Raw genomic sequence first — 23,017 nt, 5'->3', positions numbered from 1 at the left:
TCTCTATTGCATGGTATTTTACATATGAACATAGCACAAATTTATCTCTTCTAGTGATGATGAGTTGGGCTATCTTCACACAGGGCTGCTCTACACTTACCCAGGAAATGGTTCTCAGCCAGAATCGCACATGAGAGTCACCTGCAGTGCAAGGTTCTTGTCATCACCAGCAACAAGGTCCACCTCCAGAGATAATGATTCTGTTGATTTGGAGTAGGGTCAGGCATCAGTATTTCAATTATAGGAATAATTTGGTTGCAAATACTTTCTCCGCATTTGTGGCTTTCCCTACCACTTTATTACCAGATTTTGATTAACACGAGTTTTTCATTTTATTGTGGATGCGTTATTTTCAATCTTTTCCTTTATAGTCTGCTTTTATGTAGTAATAATTCTCTCCTGACCTTGAAGTAAACAGGATAGGCTTTTATGTTTCTTTCTAAAAATGCCTTAAGTATTACTTTTCATATTTAGATCTTTAATTCACAAGGAATTGATTTTTCCAGTACAATGAGCAGTAGAGGTCCAATTTCATTTCTTTTCCTTATGGGTAACTCATTTTCTTGGCAAGATTTGCCAGTCACACTGCCCCCTCTCCCCAACTGCAGCGCTCCCCCTGACAAAGCCACATTTCTATGTATAGGCCAGTTTCTGCCTTCACTGTTTGATGCTCCATTTGTCTGTCTTTGGACTTACATCAGACTATTCTCTCCATCTAATTCTTCAGGAGCATCCCAACAATTCAACGTTAGTGGTTATATGGGTGTTTACTATAGAACACTTTTAATTGGGGCACCTGGGTGGCTCAGTTGGTTAAGCATCTGCCTTCTGCTCAGGTCATGATCCCGGAGTCCTGGGATCAAGCCCCACATTGGGAGTCCCTGCTCAGCAGGGAGTCTGCTTCTGCCTCTACCCTTCACCCTGCTCTTCCTCACTCTCTGTCTCTCAAATAAATAAATATTAAAAAATGATTTCGCTTTTTTAGTATGTTTGAAATTTTTCATAAAAAATATTGAGGGAGGGACGCCTGGGTGTCTCAGTAGTTGAGCAGCTGCCTTTGGCTCAGGTCGTGATCCTGGGGTCCTGGGATCGAGTTCCGCATCCGGCTCCCCATTGGAAGCCTGCTTCTCCCTCTGCGTGTGTCTCTGCATCTGTCTCTCTCTCTCTCTCTCTAATAAATAAATAAATTAATTAATTAATTAATTAAAATCTTTACAAAATATTGGGGGAAGAGTGTTGTGGCTTACCTGGCCTTTGCCTTTTTATCAGGATATAATTTTTAAAAGACTGAGGTCTCAGGGGATCCCTGAGTGGCTCAGCAGTTTGGTGCCTGCCTTCAGCCCAGGACGTGATCCTGGAGTCCTGGGATCGAGTCCCACACCAGGCTCCCTGCATGGAACCTGTTTCTCCCTCTGTCTGTGTCTCTGCCTCTCTCTCTCCCTCATGAATAAATAAATAACATCTTAAAAAAAAAAAAAAAAAAGACTGAGGTTTCAGAGGAGACAATTTCTAGCTGCCACAACCCTTGGAGAAAATGATGAGTTTTCGGACAGTGTGTGGACTTCTCACATTCCTGTAAGCTTCAGAGATTATTTGTTGGAGATGAGGCAGTGCTGCTTTATTTTTATTAAGATTTTATTTATTTATTCATGAGAGACACACAGAGAGAGGCAGAGACACAGGCAGAGGGAGGAGCAGGCTCCATGCAGGGAGCCTGATGTGGGACTCGATCCCGGGTCTCCAGGATCACACCGTGGGCTGAAGCCGGCGCTAAACCGCCGAGCCGCCGGGCTGCCCCGGCAGTGCTGCCTTAATATCGTGCCCATTTCACTACCCAGAAAAGTGACGTAGCCTCTTGGCCCCACTGAGGAGCTGTGTCTGGCCTGCTTTGTTTAGGCAAAACGCCCCCAGCCCCTCTTCCTGCGCCTCTGGGACCCTTGCCTCAATCCCCCCCATCTGCGTCCCACACCAATCTGTCTGGTTCTCTGTCTCTTGGAGCTTGGTCTGGTGCGAGATGTAAGCGCAGGGAAGATGAGGGTGTGACTTGACCAAGGTCACACCGTGTGACCGGAAGGCTGGCGCACAGCAAGGGCCGGCCAGCCTCCAGGCCACCACACGTCCCTTGCTCCTGCCCTTCTGGGGTCCGGATCGTGCCTCTGCCTCCCAGGTCTCCAGCTATCCCCCTCGGCCTCCCTGCTCTGATCCCCGCCCGTCTGACCACGCCGGAAGCTGTGTGACCCGCTCCCGCCGGGCTCCCCCCACTCCAGCCTCCCAGGCCGCCGGCGCCTGAGCTCTCCGCGGCCACCAGGGGGCGCGCGCGGCCCGGTCGGGCGCGGGAGCCACCGAGGACTCCCCTCCCGGCGCCCCGCCCCGTCCGGCCCCGGCCCCGCCCCTCCCGGCGCCCCGCCCCGTCCGGCCGCGGCCTCGCTCCTCCGCAACCCCCCCCGCGCGCCCGGGACCCCCGGTTCCCCTGTCTCGTCTGCTCGCCGGCTCCGGCCATGGGCCCCGCCGCTCGCCCCGCGCCGAGGTCGCCCCCGCCGCCGCCGCCGCCGCCGCCGCCGCCGCCGTCGCCGCTGCTGCTGCTGCTTCCCTTGCTGCCGCTCTGGCTGGGCCTGGCGGGCCCCGGGGCCGCGGCGGACGGCAGCGAGCCCGAGGCCGGGGCGGGGCGGGGCGGGGCGCGCGCCGTGCGGGTGGACGTGAGGCTGTCGCGGCAGGACGCTCTGGTCCTGGAGGGCGTCAGGATCGGCCCCGAGGCCGGCCCGGCACCCCCGCTGGGCGGCCGCCTGCTGCTGGTGAGCGCAGCTGAGCCTTCTGGCCCGCCGGCCCCGCGTACACCCCGCACCCAGATCCGGCCTTCTTCCTGGACCGAGCCCCAGCAGCCCAGCGCCCCCTCCCCAGGCTGCCCGGGCCTCAAACCCCGGCTTCCAAAACTTGAGATCCAGACGCCTTCCCCTTCAAACTCGCTCCCAAGCCCTGGCCTTGCATCCCCTGTGTGTCCAACCTCCTTTCCTCCCCTTCCTCCCTCTGCCCGTGGTCCCTTGCCCCGCAGATGGACATCGTGGATGCTGAGCAGGAGGTACCCGTAGAAGGCTGGATTGCAGTGGCATACGTGGGCAAGGAGCAGGCTGCCCAGTTCCACCAGGAGAGTCAGGGCAGCGGTCGGCAGGCCTATCCCAAGGCCCTGGTCCAGCAGGTGCAGGGGGTGTATGCGGGAAGGGGGCTGGAGGAAGGGGTTTCAAGGCATCTGCTAGAGCCAGACCACCAGGTGGGCCCTCAGGGAGCGTCCAGAGAAACCCTGGGGCCCGGGTGAGGCGAGAGACCCCAGTTTGGAGAATTGAGTCCGTGTGGAGTGGAAGCAGAGAGGTGGGAGGAGGCCATACAGAGTCAAGAAGCTCCACCAGGCTCTGAGAGTATCTGACGGGGAGTTCCTGCTGAGAGCTGTGGGCAGGCCTGTCCTGCTAGGACCAGGGGAAGCACATAATTGTTTGGATCCCACAGAACATCTGGGGGAATAGCAGGAGGAATAGGAATTTCTGCCCTTGACCTCAAGGAGTGTACAGCCAGTCTATCCAGAGGAAACACTCATTGCAGTCAGGAGCTAAGAACTGTGGTCGTGGGTAGTGAGACAGGTGTGTGGGCAGGCTGCCAGCTAGCTTCCCTGTCCCCCTGCAGATGCGGAGGGCACTCTTCCTGGGAGCTTCTGCCCTGCTCCTCCTCATCCTGAATCACAACGTGGTCCGAGAGGTAAACTGGTTCAGGCGATGGGGGTGTGCAGGCCAGGGAAGAAGGGACCAAGGCCAGCTGACCTCCTTGTCCATCTACAGCTAGACATATCACAGCTTCTGCTCAGGCCAGTGATTGTCCTCCATTACTCTTCCAACGTCACCAAGCTGTTAGAGGCACTGCTGCAGTGAGTTGGGGTTTGGGCTCCAAAGGACTGGGTCTGGGAGCCTGGGTGGTCCTGGGAGGGGTGCCTGAATCTGCCATGGTCTCAGGGGTCTTAGGACCAGGGCTTTTCCAGTTAACCTTAAGACTGTAGTCTCCTGGTCTGAAAAATGGGTGAGGGCACTGGAGCAAAGAGGTAGCTCTAGGAGAACAGGGGAATTGGCTCCAGAGAGCAGGAAGCTGGATTCCTGATTGACAGGTTCTTTCTGAGACTTGCAGCCCCCCCAACCCCCCCCCCCCCCCCCCCGGCTGACACGAAAACTGGAAAAACCAATAACTGGAAAATGCCTGGGGACCAAAGCTGAAGGGCTGTGGGATGATACTTGGGGGTATCTTTTTTCTACAAGGCTGGGGTAGGTGGTGCTGGGTCTCTCCTCCCAAGAGCCCTTCCCTCTGGCCCCTCTGTGGCTTTCCCTCCCAGGAGGACTCAGGCCACAGCTGAGATCACCAGCGGAGAGTCGCTGTCAGCCAACATCGAGTGGAAGCTGACCCTGTGGACCACCTGTGGCCTCTCCAAGGATGGCTATGGAGGATGGCAGGACTTGGTGTGCCTGGGAGGCAGTCGGGCCCAGGAGCAGGTGGGTGCCTGGGGAGAGGAGTCTCAGGTGGGCTGCACACATGTCTTATCTCAGACCTCTCCTTGCCTTGGTGGCCAGGCCTACTTCTTCCACCTCCCAGGGCTATAATGAACATTCATTGACGTGGTGGGTACTCAGTGTAGTGCTTAATGGGGTCATGCATAATCAGTATCAGTTACTATTGCCATATTATTCTCCTGCTCAGAAGCCCTCCTTGGCTCCCCATTGCCTGCAGAATAAAGTTTAAACTCCTTAGGCTAGCTTTGACAGCTCTTCTGTTTACTCTTTTTTCCTAGTCTCTTCCTTATACCTTGCCAGCCTATGCCATTTACTGGCCTTCACACACGCCCTGGCCTCCTGCCACTAGGCCTTTTCCATGCTTGGTTGCAGGCGTGGACACTCTTTTTCTGTCTCCTTATGTCCCGGTCTGCTTGCCTTCTTTGGGAAGCTTCCCTCACAACCTCAGCTCACTGTTCCTCTCTCCCTCTTCTAAATCGCAGCAGTGCTTTGTCAGGCCCTTCATCGCATCCTTAGGACAGCCCAAAGTGTACAAGTGTCAGGGAATGTGACTTTGTCTCTTGGGGCTGTGTCTTACTAGGCCCTGGATTTTTCTCTCGAGTCTCTGCTCTGTCAGGGCAGGTATGACCTGGTCTACTGGCAGGCAGCTTCCAGCAGATGTCAGTGGAATTGGACCATGCAAGGCAGCTTCAAGTCAGGCAGATTTGCCATGTTAGCTGAGTGATCTCAGGTTGAGTGTTTAACCTCTCTGGTCTCATGTTCCCCATCCTGTGAATAGGAACAGCACAGGCCACAGGATTGTCAGGGGGTTGTGTGTATAGAAAGCGCATCGTGGGCATGGGGCAGGTGGGCAGCTCCTGCTACTCTGAATATGTTGACTGTTACAAGTGAATAAATTAGCAGTCACCAGATAACTTTTGAGATCCTAGAACACATGGGGCTCGACGAGAAGGGCTGTGGAGGGTCCAAAAATCCCGTGAGACCCAGGCACTGTACTGAAGGGCTCAGAGATGAGCAGAGAGGAACTCTCACATGAAAAGGCCTTGGCAACTCAGCCCAGACATGTGCTAATTCCTTGTCAAGCAGCAGGAACTGAACCGCAGCTGTGTGAAGGGAGCATGCACTGGGACTGGGGGAGTGAAAGGGCTTTCTGGAAAGAAAAAGCCCCACTGGGTCTCCCCCTGGAGGGCAGCCCACACAGACCTCTGGGTGGGGCAGGCAGTTGGTGAGGGGCTGTCAGATGAAAGAAGAGCCCACAGAAAGACTGGAGCTAGGGGAAGAGTGGGCTAGGCGAGAGGCCTGGAAGTGGGAATGTGTGCAGCCTGCACATCAGTCTGGCTGGTACAGAGGGCAAAGCTGAATAGCTGAGTTGCCGGCCAGGAGGGGCCCGTACAAATGTTGGGTAGCCGTGATAGCCAAGGTGTCTCAAGGGTGGCTGGGGACAGCGCTCAGCCACAACTCTAGGGCCCATCCTTCTAGCCTGGGCTGAGCTGCACACCTATGTATCAGAAAGGTCAGATGAACTACTCCCCCCCCCCCCCCAACTGCTCTGATGGACAGACCCTGCCCTCCTTCCTCACCTGGGAGTCCCTAAGATGTGCTCAGCCTGAGGAGGCTGGGTGTGCAGCCTGCAGCAGAGCCCCAAGTTGGCCATGCCCTTTGCCTCACAGGCTGCTCCGAAGCATGGAGCTCCAGTTCTGCCCTGGAGAGCTTACACTGCAGAGGACTCAGTGAGTCCTGCCACGTGTCAGCCTGGTTCAGCAGGGCACAGGGCACAATGGCAAGGCAGCTCCAGCCCTGGGCTCCAGGGGTCCCATCTGGGGAGGAGACAGGCCAGGGCTGTCGCTCTGCTGGGGCGAGCACTGAGCTGGTGGTGGGCATGGGCCCTCTGGGATACAGTGGAAGCATCCGAACCTAGCCTGGGGGCTTGGGGAGAGCTTCCTGGAGCAGGTGCCACCGTCCTACCACTGTCCAGGGAAGATGAGGGCACAGAGACCAGAGGGGAGAGGGTGAGGAATGGGAAGCTGGGGCTCATGAATACCTTGATAATGGCCTCTCCCGTGCCTCCTGCACTCTGAGCAGAGCAGCATCTTGTCACATTAGCAGCACCCAGCCTTGTCCAGAGTGATATTCTCTTTTAACAGCAAATCATTTCTCGGCCCCCCTCCCCCAACCTGATAGTAGGTGAGGTTCATTGTTGGCAGGGGACAAACATGATGGCAGAAAGCTACTCAGAATGCAGAAAGCTTTTAAATGGATGCATTTATTAGTCCTAACACCTCAGAGACCCTGGGAGCCAGTGCCTGTGTGCGTGAGCCGGTGGAGTTTTGCTTATTCTGGCACGTTTCCTGAGCTAGCTGTTTTGTTGTCAAAGGTATACAGTTATACAGCCGCCACACCACCATGGGGGGAGTTAAGTCCAGGTCAGGGTGTGCCCCCCATCCCCACCCCAGGAACTGAGGCCCCTCTTAGTCCTCAAATGCCGACGCAGGTCAGATGTGGCTCCTTCCCACTGGTGGGAGCCTGAGGACCACCAAGGGCAGTGACAAGGAAGCACACGGTGGAGTGTGAGGAGGGCTGGGCTGGGCAGGGGAGGCAAGAGGGGAGCATCTGCCTAGCCCTGTGGTCAGGGAGAGCTCTGGAGCAAGGGGCATCCAAAGGCCGAGGGAAGGGGTGAAGAAGACCTGGGAACGTGAAAAAGAGCCTGGGACCCTGAAAGGACCAAAGGGGTGGGAGATCTAGGGCCTTGCCAGATGGCTGCTAGAGGATTTCGGGTTCTCTCCTGAGGGTGAGGGCATCGCAGGGAAGGGTGTCAAGCAGGGGTCCTACGTGATCAGGTTTGCCAGGGACATTCTTATAGCTGTGAGAAACGGGCTGGTGAGGCTGGAGTAGGGCACCCAAAGAGCAGAGATGTGGGGTGGATGGGAGGAGTGCTTGAGACACCTAAGAGGGAACCATGGGAATGCTCAGCCCAGATGAGTGGGTAGGTGATCGCACCCAAGACAAAAAGTAGGCCGGAGAAGTACGGGGTAGGGATAGGGATGGGAAGGTGATAGGGTCTTGGGCTGGGGAGTCTGTGAGGCTGCCAGAAAGAAGCTTCCAAGGATGCAAAAAACCCTGAGTTTGTTGCCCAGGAGAGGCCTGCACTGGGGACAGATGTGGGTCCCCTCAGCAGCTGGACAAGGAGCTGTATAGACAGCAGGGGCAGAACCTGGGAGCACAAATGGGAGGCATGGAGGCTTCAGAAGAGGAAGCCAGGAGCCTGCAGGGAACATGCTGTCAACGGACCTTACCTGACCGGTCCTCAGACGATTTCCTAGGGGGAAGAGTGTAGAGTGGCCCTGGCACTCCTGACACCCTGCTCCTCTCCCCAGAAGCCCCTGCAGCAGCTGTGGAATGCCATCCTGCTGGTGGCCATGCTCCTCTGCACAGGCCTCGTGCTCCAGGCCCAGCGGCAGGCATCAAGGCAGAGCCAGCGGGAACCTGGAGGCCAGGTGAGAGCCAGCCCCCACCCCCCACTCCCCCAGGAACCCGGGTGCCCCCAGCCCTCCAGCTGGCCTCATTGTGCCTGCCCTCCCCTGCCAGGTGGATCTGCTCAAGCACCGCGTGGTGCGGAGGCTGGCATCCCTCAAGACCCGGCGCTGCCGTCTGGGCAGGGCAGCACAGGGCCCCCCAGAACCTGGTGCTGAGACCTGCGCTGTGTGTTTGGACTACTTCTGCAATAAGCAGGTTAGTGTCCTGGGCCGTGGCCAGCCATGAGCTGACCTATGATGTCTCTTTCTCTCTATTCCCGAGACCCCAGAACCATGCTTACTGGGTCCTTATCCTGCCAGCTCCTACTGTAACTAGAAAGCAGAAGGGGGTGGGGGAGTGCAATCGGCCACAGAAGTTTCAGCTCCACTGCTCAGGTGGGGGCCAGGGATCCCCACTTGGAGATCCCCCCAGCCCTTGACTCTGTGGCCTGAACCCTTCCTGCATACCCTGCAGTGGCTCCGGGTGCTGCCCTGTAAGCATGAGTTTCACCGAGACTGCGTGGACCCCTGGCTGATGCTTCAGCAGACCTGCCCGCTGTGCAAATTCAACGTCCTGGGTGAGCACCTGGGGTGGAGGCCCTTGGCTATCTATACTTGCTCCCCACCTGACACCTCCCTTCCTGTTTTTCCCTCCTATCCTACAGGGAACCGCTACTCAGATGATTAGCTGCCCCAGTTGGGTCTCTGCATGTGGGCACAGGACCCTCCCACCTGCACCCTGGCCCCAGGCCTGAGCTCCTGGATCAGAACAGCGGGATGGACAGGAAGCCCTGCTGGTGGGAGGAAGGATAGGGGCCTCCCCTGCAGAGGTCAAGGCATCCCATCATATACTGGGAAGAAGAGACCACAGCCCCCAGTCCAATGATGCAGGGTCTGGACCTGCCAGTCAAGAAAGAGAAGCCACGTTGGGGCCTTTCTCTTCCATCATGGGGGGCTCTCTGTCCTCCTCACAGGCAGATCCCAGGTCCCCAGGCCCCTGCCCAGGGTGTGGGGCGTGCAGCCATTCCCAGGGCCCTGGCACCTCTCTGACTTGCCTGTTGGGGGACCCCTGGGGACTGAGGCTGCAGTGGCTGGCCAGGCTTTATGCTTATTTATTGGGGGTTGGATTGTGGGAGGAGCTATCTGGCCTTGGGGACACCGCAGCCTGACCCTCTTTCAGGACACATGTTGGTCAAAGCTGTGATGTTCAACCGAGAGGCCCCTCCCCTGACAATGCCCTCAACCCTTGGACACTAGGAGCTGCAAGTGCTACTGCCTGTCCAGCTGGGCTCCCTTCCCAGGCCTGGCTGGGACCAGAGGCCTCTGAAGCCATCCAGTCCTGTGCTTCTTGGCCGGGCTACAGGTTGCTGACCAGGATACTTGAAGCTGCAGGATCAATGTGGTGCATCTTTCAGGGGCAGCCGGGTTTTTTTTTTTTAAGATTTGGGTAGGGGAGGTTTAATATTGAAGTAAACATGGATATATTTTAGCATAAGCTATCAGATGTGTGTGGATGTCTCAAGACAGAAAAGTCGCCTTGGGCTCTACTGCCTGTGGGAGATGAATTCTAAGATGGGCCCCAAGATCCCACCAGCCCTAATGAACACGCCTTGTTATAAACCTGCAACTGTGAGTCTAATGGATTTTACTCCCATGCTTAGGTTATCTTACATGGCACGGTTGACCTTAGGATAGGGAAAGTATCCAAGAGGTATCCAAGAGGGCCTAACCTAACCATGAGAGCTCATTAGAAGCAGAGAGTTTTCTCTGGCCTGGTGGAAGAAGAGGAAGGGCATTCAGTGCGTGAGAAATTCTCTGTTGCTGACTTGAAAATGGAGGGGGCCGCGGGCAAGGAAGGCTCTAAGAGCTAGGAGTGGCCTCTGCTGACAGCAGCTCTGCCAACAATCAGAATGAGCCTGGGAGTGGGTTCTTTCCCAGAGCTGTCAGGAAGGTAACATGGCAGATACTTGGATGATCCTAAACGGAGGACCCAGCCACAAGGCTTGAACTTCTGACCTTCAGAACTGTGAGCAGACGGGAGCTGTGCTGTGATGGGTGCTCCCTCTGGACTTGGGCCCATGCCTCCTGCCTCCGGAACCCCACCCCAAGGGCTGGTTCTCACCTGTGAGGGGCAGGGCCAGGGCCAGGGCCTCCCAGCTTCCCTCAGGAATGCCAGGCTTGACAGAAGCCAGAGTTGGGCAGACAGTGGCCCTGCCAGTTCACCTACATATGCAGCCCCTCTCAACCCTTCTCTGAGTGAAGGCACCCTACCTGCTGGCCTCACCAGGGGAAAATGTCATATCAAGCTGGGAGTGCCCACCCTGAGGAGTCCTCAGCAAGGCCTTAGAGCCTATCCTTCACGGACGAGGGACTCAGCAACTCAGGACAGGCTGGAGGCTTCGTGAAGAAAACTGGATGGCGGGCCTGGTGTAAGTGGGTGGCATCAGTGCTGGGGCCCCAGGAGACAGGCCTGGGAAAGCCAGAGCTTGCTGAGTGTCCCATGGTCTGGTTATGTGAGGCCTTGCCCTGCCTTCTAGGGATCCAACCTCCTGGATTTAGAGAAAGCCTCTGACTCACATTTCCTGAATGTGAATAGTTCCTCAGTGAAATGAGAGCTGATCTTGGGTCCTTAAGGTCCCCATCCCAGGTTCAGAACTGGGGCAGGAGGCCCCAGGCCCAGCTCAGCATTGGGGAAGGCTTCCTTGCCCTCTGCATGCCTGTGAGCCCAGAGCCAGGACCCCCTTTTCTGACTGCTTCCTCACTGGGCCTACCTTGGTAGCTGTCCTCCTTCCCTGACATACCCCCTATCCTGACCCTGCTCTTCATTGGTAGGGGTCGCTGAGTCCATGCCATCCTTTTGCCCAGGGGGCTGAATGATTGCCTTTCACCTGGCCCAGGCGCTATAGCTTCCTTTTCTCTCTGGTGTGCCCTCCTCCCACTGCTCTGTTAGGACGGAGGCAGGTAGTGCTGATTTACTGAAGGCCCACAGTGTGCCAGGCCTCTGCTGCAGATGACCTCCGTGGCTGGGGACTCAGTGGTCCCTGCCCAAAATGGGGAAGGGAGGACTCTGCCTCTGGCTCAGCCAGTGATGTAAGGCCAAGGTTGCTGTGGGGAGATGGCCGGGGCTTTATTACATGGAATGGGTTGCCAGCCACCTGCCCCCCAGCCCCACTGCACAGCAGGCTATGTGGGCCGTTCCTGGGGCTGGTATGCAGGGCTGGCCTGTCCCTGGCCTGGTGACAGTCTCCTCCTCAGCCTGGCCAAGGCCCGGATGGGGTTCTGAGCACAGTTGGTTGAGTGGGTCATGTCCTCCAGGGAGGACTTGCTGGGCCGACTGCAGGAGTGCTGAAGTGGGGATGCCTGGAGCTGGCATGGTAGGGTCCGGCCCGCACTGGGTGTCCTGCTGCTAGGCAGGTGCCGCCTGCCCAGGGGCCTGAGGGAGGACCAGATGGCAAGACCCCTGTGAGTAAGGGGGACCAGCCCACCCGTCTGCCCCACCTCTATCAAAGCCTTACTCACCCTGGGGATGCTTTCTGGGCCTGAGCTGCAGGCACTGCTCTCTGGATTCCCTTGCTTGGAGGGGCCCAGAGCTGGTCCTGCGGGATCAGCTGCAAAGAAAGCCAAATTCAAAAAAAAAAAAAAAAAAAAAAAAAAGAAAGCCAAATTCAGAAAGGCCCAGGAAAACTCTCTGTACTGTTCAGCAAGGGTGTCCTTGCCGTGGAGGGGGAGAGAGGGCCCAAACCAGTACCCGCAGCCCCTTCCTCTGAGGGGCAGGGATTGGGAAGCCTTCCAGGGCCACCTCAGCTGCAGTAAGTGTGGGAAGTTTTGCTTTCTGACCAGGCTCCAGGTTGTAGTTGAAATAAAAGTAATAAGAGCTGGAGGGGGGAGTTTGGAACTGGCAAGTACTGTAACACTCCTGCCTGCTTGAAACATGGAAATCACATGTGATGAGGCAGGCTTTCAATAGGTTCCCAGGGAGGTATTGGAAGACCTGCTGGGTCAGGGGCCTCCTCCAAGTTCCAAGGGCTGGCCCTCTCAGGTTGGGGAGTCAGGCTGCACACCTTGAGGCTCCCCTGCTGAGCTACCTCCCGAATTTTGGACAGCATAGACCGGAGCCTCCCATTCTCCTCCTGCAGGACTCGGATGCGGATGTCGTTGGCCTGGACCTGCCTCTCCATGTCGTCTGTAACGTTGCCGGAGCCTGCAGGGACATACTGTCTTTTATCTCACCCCGCCAGGGCTGCCTCTTGTGCCCAGTGGAATAGGACCTCCTAGGGTACACACACAGCTGAGCTGGATCAGTGCACTAGGCCTCCCCCCTCGTCTTCCTTCTCCTGAGGCCTGATCCCTGTTTCCCACTCTCTACCTGCTGGGAGGTGACCATAGCATTGTAGAATTTAAGAACTGAGTGGGACCTCAAACTCCCTGGAGACTTTGTAACTAGATGAGAGTGAATCTCTTTCCAAAGCTTCCTGTTTTCAGAGGGCCAGAGAGACAGTGAGTTGTCTAAGTCATGTAGCCAGCTCCGGAGTATGAGTCACAGGAATTCAGCAAAGACATTCTTTCCCACCACTTGGAAGATAATATGCTTTCTTTCTGACTCCATGAACCAGAGCAAGTTGCTGTCTGCTTTGCTTCTTGGTTTTGTAGTTTGTAAAAGGGCTGTTACCCATCTTGTGGCATGGATAAGAAGACAACGGAAGGGCCTGGCACATAGGACTCAGGACTGATGACCTATTGTGACCAGCTAAATTTCGGTGGATCCTCCAAGAGCTCTCAAGTGGATTCACCCTCCCAGGATGAGGGCTGGAGGGCCTGGAATGAGAACCTAGGTTGCCTGGCATCCCATCCTCTGCTGAGACAGGTACCTAGCTCTCCTATGCCATGGGATGCATGACATTGGACACCTGAGGCTGTGCCCCTGGAGATAGCTCCATGGTATGGTTTGGGGAGACACCAGGATGGAAGACACAAGGACGCTGAGCAAGGACTGGTATGTGATACGGTAAAGAGCACAGGCTACAGACGCAGTTAGACCTGCACATGGACTCAGCCATGCGACTAGGAGCAGTCACCTCCCTTCTGGGCTTCCATGTTCCCATCTACACAGAGTAGATAACACATGAAGCACCTGTGCGTTCTGGGGACCTGGTAGGGATCATGCTGCAGGCTGAGGAGCTGCAGACTCCAGTGTCTTGCCCAGGTGAGCCCTCAGCTGCCTGTCCATGCCCTGGCCACTACCTCCGGGCCCCTACTTGGGATCTGGGCTTCGATGGGTCTGTGCAGGTCTGGGAAGGCCACCAGCAGCCGCTCCCGCTCCCTCAGCTCCACAAGCTCGCGTTCCAGCTCCGATATGGTCAGCTGCAGATCCGTCGTGGCCTGCTCTAGGCCTTGCTTCTCCTGTTGCAGGCTCTGCAGCAGCTCCTAAGGCAGGGAGAGGCTCAAGTTTTGCCCAAGGAATGGCTCCTGGCTCCCCTGGGGCACCCCCCTCCCATCCAGACACAGCACAGGTCTATAGGCACTTAGCTGGCCAGAGGCCCCTCTGGTGAAAGGGAAGAGCCAGCCCACACCCTTACCCTGCTAGCTCCTACCTGCTGGGCCAAGACCTGGCTCTGTCCCTGTTCCCTCTCACTCTGTACACTCAGCAGCTGCTCCTCCATGTTGGCCCGCTGGGCCTCGGCCTCATCCAGGCTGCCCCTCAGCTCCTCACGCTCCTGGTCCAGGCTGTCCAGCTGCTGCAGCAGGGCTCGCTGTTTGGACTGCAGGGACTAAGCCAGAGTGGGCGAGCAGGGAGGCTGTGAGGCCCACGGGGCAAGGCCCAGCCACAGAACAAAGAAGGCTACAGTATCTTCCACCCTCCCCCTGTGCCTCACGTACAGGGGAGGCTGTGCACACGTGTGCAGCAGAAGGGGCAGAGGGGAGACGGGTGCATAGCCCACTGTACTCCCCCAGCCCAGTCAGGGCCAGGCCCCCCAACCCCTGCCCCCTTGAAAGCAGTTGACTATCAGTCTAGTCCCCTCTTCTTTCCAGTCACAGTCTCCACTCGGAGAGGAATTCTGGCCAATACACTGTGCTGCTTCTCCTTAAGTCTCCTGTGTCCCATCAGCCCACATCACTTGGGACCCCCATTTCCTGACACCCACTGAATGCAAAACTGGAAGAACCAGTGCTGGTATGCTCTGAGTCCTTGCTCCATCTCTGGCTAGCTGTGGTGCTTTGGGCATTTCCTTAATCTCACCATGCCTCAGTCTCCTCATCCATAAAATAGGGATGACAAGAGTATCTACCTCTTACCGTTGTGGTAAGGAATAAAAAAAAGAGGGCTACAGAGGCCAAAGCCCAGCACCTCGTTCACAGCACACATCTGCTATCTGGTGACTGTGACTGTTCGCAGGGCACTGAGAAGAGCACCTGCTTGGGATTGAAAGGCTTTCCCATCCTGGGCCATGCCTGACGCTGGGGCCTTCTATCTGGGGTCTTAGCTTCCCCACCGAGCTTCTGAGAGGAAGACCAGTCAGGACAGTTTCCGGACCCATCCCTTTCTCTAGATGGCAGGCCACCTGCTCCCTCAGCCTACTCTTATCCGATGCCTTGCCTCACCCTTTGCCCTCCCTATCCTTCCTGATAGACTAGTCACTAGCCCTTAGCATCCAGTTCAAAGGCCATTTCCTCCCAGAAGCTGTCCTGGGTGACTGTCCCTCTGTGGCCCCCTGCTATACTTTCCCTGCACCTCTTAGCCATCTGGCAGCAAAGCTGCAGTGGCTGGGGAGCTCCTCCAGAACAAGGCAAGGCCTCCTTTGGCTGTATCTGTCCTTGGGTCACTGTTTCCCCAGTGGGTGTGTGTTGGAGAGCAGGTACTCCATAGATAAGCCTCTACCCCCCACCAGTGGAGCTCTCTTCCTGCAGCAGCCTCTGTTGCAGATGTTCCAGGTGCTGGGGGCGCCTCACCTCCTGGTGGCGGACCATGCTGTCAATACGAGCCTTCTCCTTGTCCAGCTCTGTGCTGGCCCAGTGGATCTGCTGGCTGGCCCCATCCAGCCGCCCGGCCAGCAGTTGTACCTGCTCCTCCAGCTGCTGCACTTGCCTCTCGGCCTCTGCCCTGCGCGCAGCCTCCTCTTGAAGCTGCCGGGCCTTTGTCTCTGCAGAATTGATTGGGCACGGGAAGGGGCAGAGCAGGGGAATCCTGGGTGTAAGGCCTTGCACTGCCTCTGACCTAGGTGGGGTGGGAGGGGTCACAGCCTGTCTCTGGGCCTCAGTGTCCTTAGCCACAAAATGGGGCTCTGAACCCTTCCTGAAGTGGGTTGTGCAAACAGAAGTTGCTCTCTGGGTGGGAGATGGCACCCCACCCAACAGTGCGACCAGTCAGGCCCATCCTTGTGGTCCCTTTCTCTCTGCCCCAGAAGCCCAGGGGACAGAGACAGAGGGTGCTTATCCAGCTGCACCACTGAGCACAGGGCATGTGGCACAGGGCCACATGATGGGGCTCCTCACCCATGGCCTGCATGGACTCCTGTTGCTGCTCCAGCTCCCCCTCCAGGGTAGCCACCTTCATCTTGAGGTCACTTGTTTCTATGGCAAGAGAGAGAGGTCCGTCAGAGGTTCCCTTGGGCCTGGCCAGCGCCTTCACTCCCAGTGCACCCTGCAGGGTAGTGGCAGCTGTTGCTGTGTGGAAGGGTTGCCTGGGTTTGCAGAAGCTCTGGGCAGGTGCCAGAAGGCCTGGGTCCCCATTCACCCTGCTTCCTATTGGCCAGCTGCCATGTCTCTACACCTCTCTGGGCCTCAGCGTCCTCCACAGAGGGAACAGGCTCAGAAAAGGCCAGTGACTTGCCCAAATCCCTCAGGCCTCACAACAACAGCAGGTGCTGGCCCACTTCCGGTGCCATAGCTGTGTCTTTGCCCGATGGCTTTCATGGAAGCCCAGGCAGCTGCTCTGCCAGCTGGAGGTACCAGGGCTGTAGCTCCCCAGGGAGTCCCCTTCGATGACACACAGGAGTGAGCAGATGAATTCTCCGGCTCCCTTGCCCTCTGACAGAACAACTCTGAGCCATGTATTCTACAGCACCAGCTCCAGTGTTCCTCCATGGGGTTAAGCTCCAGATGCCTGCGGTATAACCAGCCTGATGAGCAGCCTTCCCTCTGTATCTCTTAGCCACTCCCTGGCCTGGGTTTCTTGACACCAACTACTTGTACCTGCAGCCCTGTTATGGGGTCTGCTCCTGGGAGGGCCCGCGCTAAAGCTGTAGCCAGCCCTGAGACTAGGGGTCTCCAGGACAGCTTCTGGGAGGAATTGGCCTTTGAACTAGGGACACAGACCTTTGAGCAGTTGCTGCTTGTTCTGCTCCCACTCCACCAGGTGCTGTGCAGCCTCATTCGCCTGTCGCCGCCGCTCCTCCTGCTCCTGCTGCAGTGCCCGTTCCAGCTGGCCCACCTGCTTCTTCAGTCCATCCTTCTGCCCCTCAGCCTCCTCCAGCTGGGCCCTAAGTGGCCCAACAAGCTGAGTGAGGGCACCTATGTGCTTAGTGAGGCGTGTCAAGTCTTTGCTCTGCTCTACTGCCCAGTGGCCCATGGTGGTGGCCGGCAGTGGCCTGAGGCCCATGCTGTCCTGTACCAACTGCTGGAACTGGCCTAAGGACGAGGGCAAGTTCTGGCTCTGACACAGGCTGATGATCACCTTGCCCACCTCCCGCAGGCTGCCCTGGACGCTGATGCATGCATCGCAGGGCACCAGCGCTGTCTCCACAGTCTGGGAGTGAACGCTCCTACTGTTCTTGGCAGTCCTGGTTGGACACTGTAGGGGGACGCTGATGGGGAGGCTGTCCAGCTCTTGGCAGGTCTGGGGCAGGTCTGGCATCGGGGAGGGGGGCTTGATGAACTTGGCAGTCACAAATTCAGGGCTCCTGGCTGGTTCGCCCTTGGCTGTGGGCTTAGAGGTGAGGTTCTCACCTTGGTTTACCCTTTTCTGTGGTCAGGAAAAGAAAGGGAAAGCAGATGAGGGAGACAGGCCTGGGAGGTGATCAGTATCCTGGAGATATTCTGTGCAGCCTCTCCTGATGTGCAGATCCTTAGATATTATCTGATACCAATGTGAATGAGAGAGAGAGAGAGAACCTTTTTTCTATGCTGCCTCAACTTACCAAGCACAGGCCAACTCTCTGCTGCTCCCTGTCCCAGCCCCAGGCTCCATGTAATAACATGCATGATACCAGAAGTGTAACAGTGAAGCCACAGCTGCACGTCATAGGGTTCTCGCCTAGTGGACTAGCTTGATCTTAATGTCACCATAGTTGCTCTCAATTTTCCTTTCCTCCATGTTATGGTGATGGTGGTCCTTCTCACGGAGATTTGTGAAGATTACAGGATAAGCCATAACAAATGGGGCTAATGTTAACATTACCCAACAATGCCCCGCAAAATGGAGAGACTGTTGTTATTCTCACCATACAGATGAAGTAAGGTTCAAGATAGGTAGGGACTTTTCCCAAAGTCCCACAACATAAACAGCACAGCCAGGTAGTCCAGACATGACTCCCTAGGCCTGCATTGCTGACTACATACCGCATGGCCCTCGACTGAGAGGCTCCAGAGTTAACACTGTCTCCTTCAAGCAGCATGAAGCCCACGGAAGTTACACACGTGGTGTGCAAGGAAGCTGGGACTGGGGCAGGGTGGACAGGTGTGAGGGTAGCCAGCTCACCTGAGGGGATGCCTGCTGATAGATCATGCCCAGCTTCAGCAGGCTGTTCCAAAAGCGCCGCACTGTGAGCCCCACAGACATGCAGGGCCCCACAGCCCGGGCAGGGGGCACCGTCTGCTCCAAACCAAGGTTCTCCAAGTAGCTTGCACAGCTCTGAAGCAGCAGCAGGAGCCTGTGGGCAGAGATGGCAGGGTCAGCTAGGACAGAACCTGGTGCCAGTGTGCCTGCACACCACACGACTAGTAGCCTCTGGCTCTGGGGACCTAGAGGGCCTTGGAATATGCTCTGCCCGACCCGCTTCAAACCCAATCCAGGAGCCACTTCCTCTAGGAAGCCCTCCCCAAAGGCTGAACTTGGGGGCCTCGCCTGGGCCTCCCACCTGACAGCACTTCTGCCCAGCTATTCCCCACCACACTGGGATGCTCTGGTAGACCGGGTCTCGCTTCAGTTGTATGGAACATGCTTGGCAAGTGCTAGGTGGGTGGCTGTAGTACATCATGTGGCTCAGAACCTTCACCTTACAGAGGACAGAGCTGAGACCCTGCGAGCATCTGTGAGCCTGCCCACAGCTTCAGGGTGAGCATGCAGGGCAGGGGCACCCAGCAGTTTCCTGATCCTAGTCAGGGTCGTCTTCTGCACGGCAAGCTGCTTCTGTGACATCGGAAATGTAAGTGTCATCTAGACACTAGAGGTGTCTATCCCAACTTTGATTTTCAAAATTAGAGTCGAGCTGCTTTTAAGGAAGAGAGGCATTAGAAGGACAAGTTTGTATTTGAATGGGAACCATGCTATCTTAAAGGAAGAGGTATTGTATTTACAAAACATCTGGGCAGGTTAAGCAACCTTGTCTTGTTCCCGGGGCAGAGAGGTCATCCTAAACCTACTGGAGTCTTGGGCAAAAAAGGTCTGGGGGACAAGGTACCACCTGATTTCAGGCCCTGCCCCAATCTGTGCCAAGGTGTCTTCCGCTATGAATGGGAGGACTGTGCCTGCCTGGGGTGGCACTCAGGGGTGGGAAAGCACCTGGAAAGACACAGCATGGCCTGGACAGAGAGGGTGGAGGAGACATGTCAGCAATAGCTTCACAGGCACATGGGGAGACTGGGCCTTGATGGATGAGCAGGGCTTGGCCAGAGACCAGGAAGGGGTGGGCAGGGCACTCTTAGCAGAGGGCGCAGCACACGTAAAGGCACGGAATAAGGATGATGTGTTCTATGCTTATGTATTAGCCTCTCACAGGTTACAAATAATACTTTCACATGGTTCAGAGCCTTCACCTTATAGAGGACAGGTGTCCCCAGGCAGGTTACCCCCCAAGCTGCTGGTGTCCTTGCCTGTTAGGCTTCCATGACTTCAGTATGTGTATGGTTCTGGAACACGGGGAACCTGGGTTGTGGTCCCCAGAAAGTGGAAGGCTGACGGCCATGTTAAGTTTAATGACAGCGAAGAAGTGGAGGGGCTGCAGGGCAATCTTCCCAATAGAGCCAGAGTCTGGAAAATCATATCCCAAGTCTGACCTGGTGACCTGCAGTAGGAACAGCATAGCCCCCGAAACACTAGGAAAAAGGGCCTGGGATGGAAACTCTGAGCAGCAGCTGTGATATCCCCGATGCATGGAAACCCTAAGGAGGCAGCTCACGGAAGCTACAGAGGCAGCCCTTGGAGGTGCAGGGCTGCAGGGACCTATAGGGGCGCTAGCAATTCCTTGAGGGTGGAGAGCATCAGAAAGCACAGCACATGACAGAAGCTGAGATCACTGAGGGCCCTGAGCTGGCCAGCCTCCTGACAGGTACTCAGTTAAAGGCGACTATTGTTACCAATGTGATCCCTGCTGGGGGTGGGGATCCCAAGGCTGGTCTACTGGTTTAGGGGTAGATGCAAGCACCCTGAGATCACCAGGTTTGGTCAAGGCCCTCACCTGTCGATGACCAGCTCCAGCAGAACAGCATGGGACAGCTGCGTGAACTCGGGGTCACCTGGCACGTGGTCATAGTGCTCTAATAGGGCCACCATGTCCAGGTCACAGGCCACGCGGTCAGGGAACTTCCAGGAGGGGAAGCGCACAGGCCCAGCACGAGAGAACACGTCCACAATGGCTCCCTGAAGGTCAGTGAGGTCCTTGCGCAGATTGTCCATGCAGGACGGGCTGCCCAGCAGGTGTGCCATCCTCGTGATTCCTGGGGTGAGCAGAGAGGATCCCTGTTAGCCAGAGCCATATGGTTGCTGCTGGAGGAAATTTCAGCATCCGGATCTGCCCAGTTGGTTAGATCTAGGCTAAAAGTCCAACCTAGACCCTGAGGAAGAGTCTTTTGCAGGCCCTTTGTTACCTGGTTGTGGAGACACCTCACCAGAATCCCTTTCCTTCACCCTGTCCCACGTCTACATTGCCAATCCCATGGCTCTACCAGTTCCTCCAAGGGCCTGGGTGTGCCACACCCCTACTAAAGGCTGGGTATACATCTATGAACAAGAAGTACCCACAGTCCTCTCCCTCAGCAAACCACTGAACAGGCTATTGACGACTGAGAGTCGTGCCTACAGTGTGACAGGAAGTGCTGGATCATATTGAGCTACCATCATCTCCTTCCTGGACCATTGCAATCACTTCTGACAGGGCCACAGGTCTGCCCCCTCTAAATGACGCGCTTCAACCTTAGAGATCTGGGCCAAACTTGATCTGACCATGTCACACTGGCCAACACCCCTCAGAGCTCCCTTAGGAGAAAGGCCACCTCTGGCTGCAGTCTCCCCCCAGCCTTTTCTAGTCCCCATACCACCATCCTACACTCTGCATTCCAACTCCTGTCAGCTCCAAGGAGCGGCTCAGGGGCAGGCACTCATTTCTGAACCTGGGCCCATCTGTCTACTCTGTATGAATCATGCTTTCTTCATCCAATTCCCATCAGCTGCCTAATTCCTCTCATCCTTCAGGCTTTCTGGAAATCACCTTCTCTAGGAAGCCTTCCCTGAGCACCCTCCAGGCTGGGTTGGATAATCTCTCTAGGCTTCCCCCATCTGGACCCTGATCCCTCTCTGCTGGAATGGCCTTCACACTCTAGGCCGGGCCCCAGTTTACTTTAGCCACTGGAATCCACCATATGGCCAGCCTAAGGTCTGGCCCATTGTAGAGGCTCACTGGCAAGTGAATGACTGAGTAACTGAATAGAGAAATGAAAAGAATCCACAAAGAAAAATATGTTGATTTGGGGGAAAAATAAGTTCTAAGGTGTAAGAGAGGAAAATCTAAATATTTTTATCCATACCCAACCTGATCATTCTGGTGACAGGGGGCCCATCATATGTGAATACAGAATCCCAGTCCTGCCCTTTCCTGGCTGTATGGCCTCAGGCAAGTAAGTCACTGTACCCCTATGAGCCCTAGCTATCTCAGCTGTAACGTGGGCACACCATCCCCAGCCAGGCCGGGTGGTTATGAGGCCATTAAAGGTATCCATGAATAAAGTGTTTGATCTAGGGCAAGACACCAGTAAAAGTATTCAAGCAATCATAACCATTAGTCTTGTGATTACTATTACTAGCAGCAACAACAGCAAAGAGCATCTTTGTCTGGAGCCATTGCCTGCCTTCTGTATGTTCCCCTTTCCCCCTGCAGCCCACACATAATGCTTCTTATCCACCTCTGGAGTCTGCGGATATCTGAAGCCAGTGATTTGGATGAATGGTCCCTGGTCCTTGACTCAGAAGGTGGAGAAGCATGACATTATCTTGGGCTCTCCAGTGGCTCATCACATGACTTGCCAGTTTCACCCTCTTCTCTCTGTTCAGGGCTGGGCAGCCCTGGTCTCTCTCCACCCTGCGGCAGGGTCCCTTGTCCTTTGTGGGTTTCTCAGCAGCAGAAAGCACTTCTACTCCTCCACTGCAGGAGCTGCGTGGGCAGTATTTAGGCCATGGCTGGTCTCTCTGATCCCCAGCAAGTCCAGGAATCTCTCTTACTCCAACCCACTTCCAGCCCAACCTCACTCATCTCAGAAAATGGCACCCCTACTATGTGCAGCGGGGTACTTCCTTTACCCCCTATCCAAGCACTCAGGGCTGCCAATCCCGTGTCCAGACCACACTGAGAACCCACCACTGTGTTTGTCGGACGCTCCATCTTCTCTCCAGACCACTGCCACAGCCTCCTTGAGGGGTCACCCTCATTCTACCCAGCACCACCTAGTCTGTTCTGTATATGGCCAGAGTGATCATTTAAAAGGCAACTCACCTCTGCACAGGTGCCTGCCTATGAAGCTGGATGTCTGACTGTCAGGCTAGCTTGTAGGCTCTGGGGTTCAGGTCAGAGGCTCATCCAGGTGCCTGGCTCCCAGTCTCTAGTGCAGAGCTGGCCCTAAGTAGCTCTTCAACCTGAGAATGGATGAAGGCAAGAATGAGTGAATGGGCATTCAGGAAGGCTTCCTGGCAGGGAGGAGGGCAGGGAGGAGGCTGTCCCAGAAGGGGAGGGTGTCCTGGGCTGGAGGAATGCTTATGTGGGGTCATCTGTCTTGAGCCTGAGCACAGAGGTTGTGCTTTAACAGTGCTAGGCCCTGACCACAGGACCTACTGTGTGCTACCTCCTGAATCTGCCTCTTTTATACAGATGAGGATGGGATGCCTGGGTGGCTCAGTGGTTGAGCATCTGCCTTTGGCTCAGGTTGTGATCCTGGAGTCCTGGGATCGAGTTCTGCATCAGGCTCCCAGCAGGGAGCCTGCTTCTCCCCCTGGCTATGGCCTCTCTCTCTCTGAGTCTCTCATGAATAAATAAAAAATACATACAAATTCAGACAAGGAACCTGAGGTTCTGGAAACTAAGGGATTAGTTTTAAATCTTTAAATCTTTAAATCTTTAAAAAAAATAACGACATTAACCCAAGGTCACTCAGGGAGCTAGGATTCTTGAATCCAACATCTCTGCTCTGTCTTCAGGCCACGCTGCTTGTAGGGCAGCACTTAAAAGAAATATAATGCTACCCACATATGGGATTTTAAATTTTCTACTAGCCACAAAACAAGTAAAAAGAAGCAAATAAATTAATTTTAATTAAATACTTTATTTGACCTAATAAACCCCAAATACTATCACTTCAACATGAAATCAATAACAGCATTAAGGAGATTATTTTGCAGTCTTTTCTACATTCAGTCTCAAAATCCAGTATCTATTTGACACTTACAGCACACCTCAGTTTGGACCAGCTACCATTTTCAAATGCACCACCACACAGATTAGTGGCTACCCTACTGGACAGTGCAGGTATAGAGGGTCAGACCCT

General features: G+C 55.6%; 2 protein-coding genes across 9 annotated transcripts in view; one reads left to right on the top strand and one right to left on the bottom strand.

Moving 5' to 3' along the window:
- Window positions 1-2,405: 2,405 nt before the first annotated feature.
- On the top strand, window positions 2,406-9,552 carry RNF215 (ring finger protein 215). 3 transcript variants are annotated; one of them, XM_025986013.2, is made up of 9 exons: window positions 2,410-2,792; window positions 3,050-3,193; window positions 3,673-3,744; window positions 3,825-3,910; window positions 4,367-4,523; window positions 7,916-8,035; window positions 8,127-8,270; window positions 8,529-8,631; window positions 8,719-9,552. In XM_025986013.2, the coding sequence occupies exons 1-9, from the start codon at window positions 2,499-2,501 to the stop codon at window positions 8,739-8,741; spliced, it is 1,143 nt and encodes a 380-aa protein (XP_025841798.2). In that variant the 5' UTR covers window positions 2,410-2,498; the 3' UTR covers window positions 8,742-9,552. The 3 variants fall into 3 exon arrangements, with proteins under 3 accessions (XP_072579259.1, XP_072579258.1, XP_025841798.2); XM_072723158.1 differs by having other exon boundaries at window positions 2,406-2,792; window positions 7,919-8,035; window positions 8,529-9,076; XM_072723157.1 differs by having other exon boundaries at window positions 2,408-2,792; window positions 8,529-9,552.
- Window positions 9,553-9,681: 129 nt separating this feature from the next.
- The window catches only part of CCDC157 (coiled-coil domain containing 157), a 16,318-nt gene continuing 2,982 nt past the window's right edge, over window positions 9,682-23,017 (bottom strand). For 3 of the 6 annotated variants that reach the window (XM_025985980.2, XM_025985979.2, XM_025985978.2), the window contains 11 exons: window positions 21,973-22,112; window positions 19,666-19,924; window positions 17,748-17,919; window positions 16,367-17,012; window positions 15,545-15,622; window positions 15,002-15,192; window positions 13,645-13,821; window positions 13,309-13,477; window positions 12,115-12,254; window positions 11,573-11,661; window positions 9,682-11,486 (listed from right to left, as the gene is read on the bottom strand). In XM_025985980.2, the coding sequence (XP_025841765.1) occupies window positions 11,237-11,486; window positions 11,573-11,661; window positions 12,115-12,254; window positions 13,309-13,477; window positions 13,645-13,821; window positions 15,002-15,192; window positions 15,545-15,622; window positions 16,367-17,012; window positions 17,748-17,919; window positions 19,666-19,913 (2,160 nt within the window). In that variant the 5' untranslated portion in view covers window positions 19,914-19,924; window positions 21,973-22,112 and the 3' untranslated portion in view covers window positions 9,682-11,236. Of the gene's footprint in view, window positions 11,487-11,572; window positions 11,662-12,114; window positions 12,255-13,294; window positions 13,478-13,644; window positions 13,822-15,001; window positions 15,193-15,544; window positions 15,623-16,366; window positions 17,013-17,747; window positions 17,920-19,665; window positions 19,925-21,972; window positions 22,113-23,017 lie in introns of all 6 variants that reach the window. The other 3 variants (XM_072723156.1, XM_025985981.2, XR_011994686.1) reach the window with 2 other exon arrangements.

This window comes from Vulpes vulpes, chromosome 10 (assembly GCF_048418805.1).
Source record: "Vulpes vulpes isolate BD-2025 chromosome 10, VulVul3, whole genome shotgun sequence".
NCBI lineage: Eukaryota > Metazoa > Chordata > Mammalia > Carnivora > Canidae > Vulpes > Vulpes vulpes.
The sequence above is the reverse complement of the archived record's forward strand: the minus strand, read 5'-3'. Positions and strand labels throughout refer to the sequence as shown.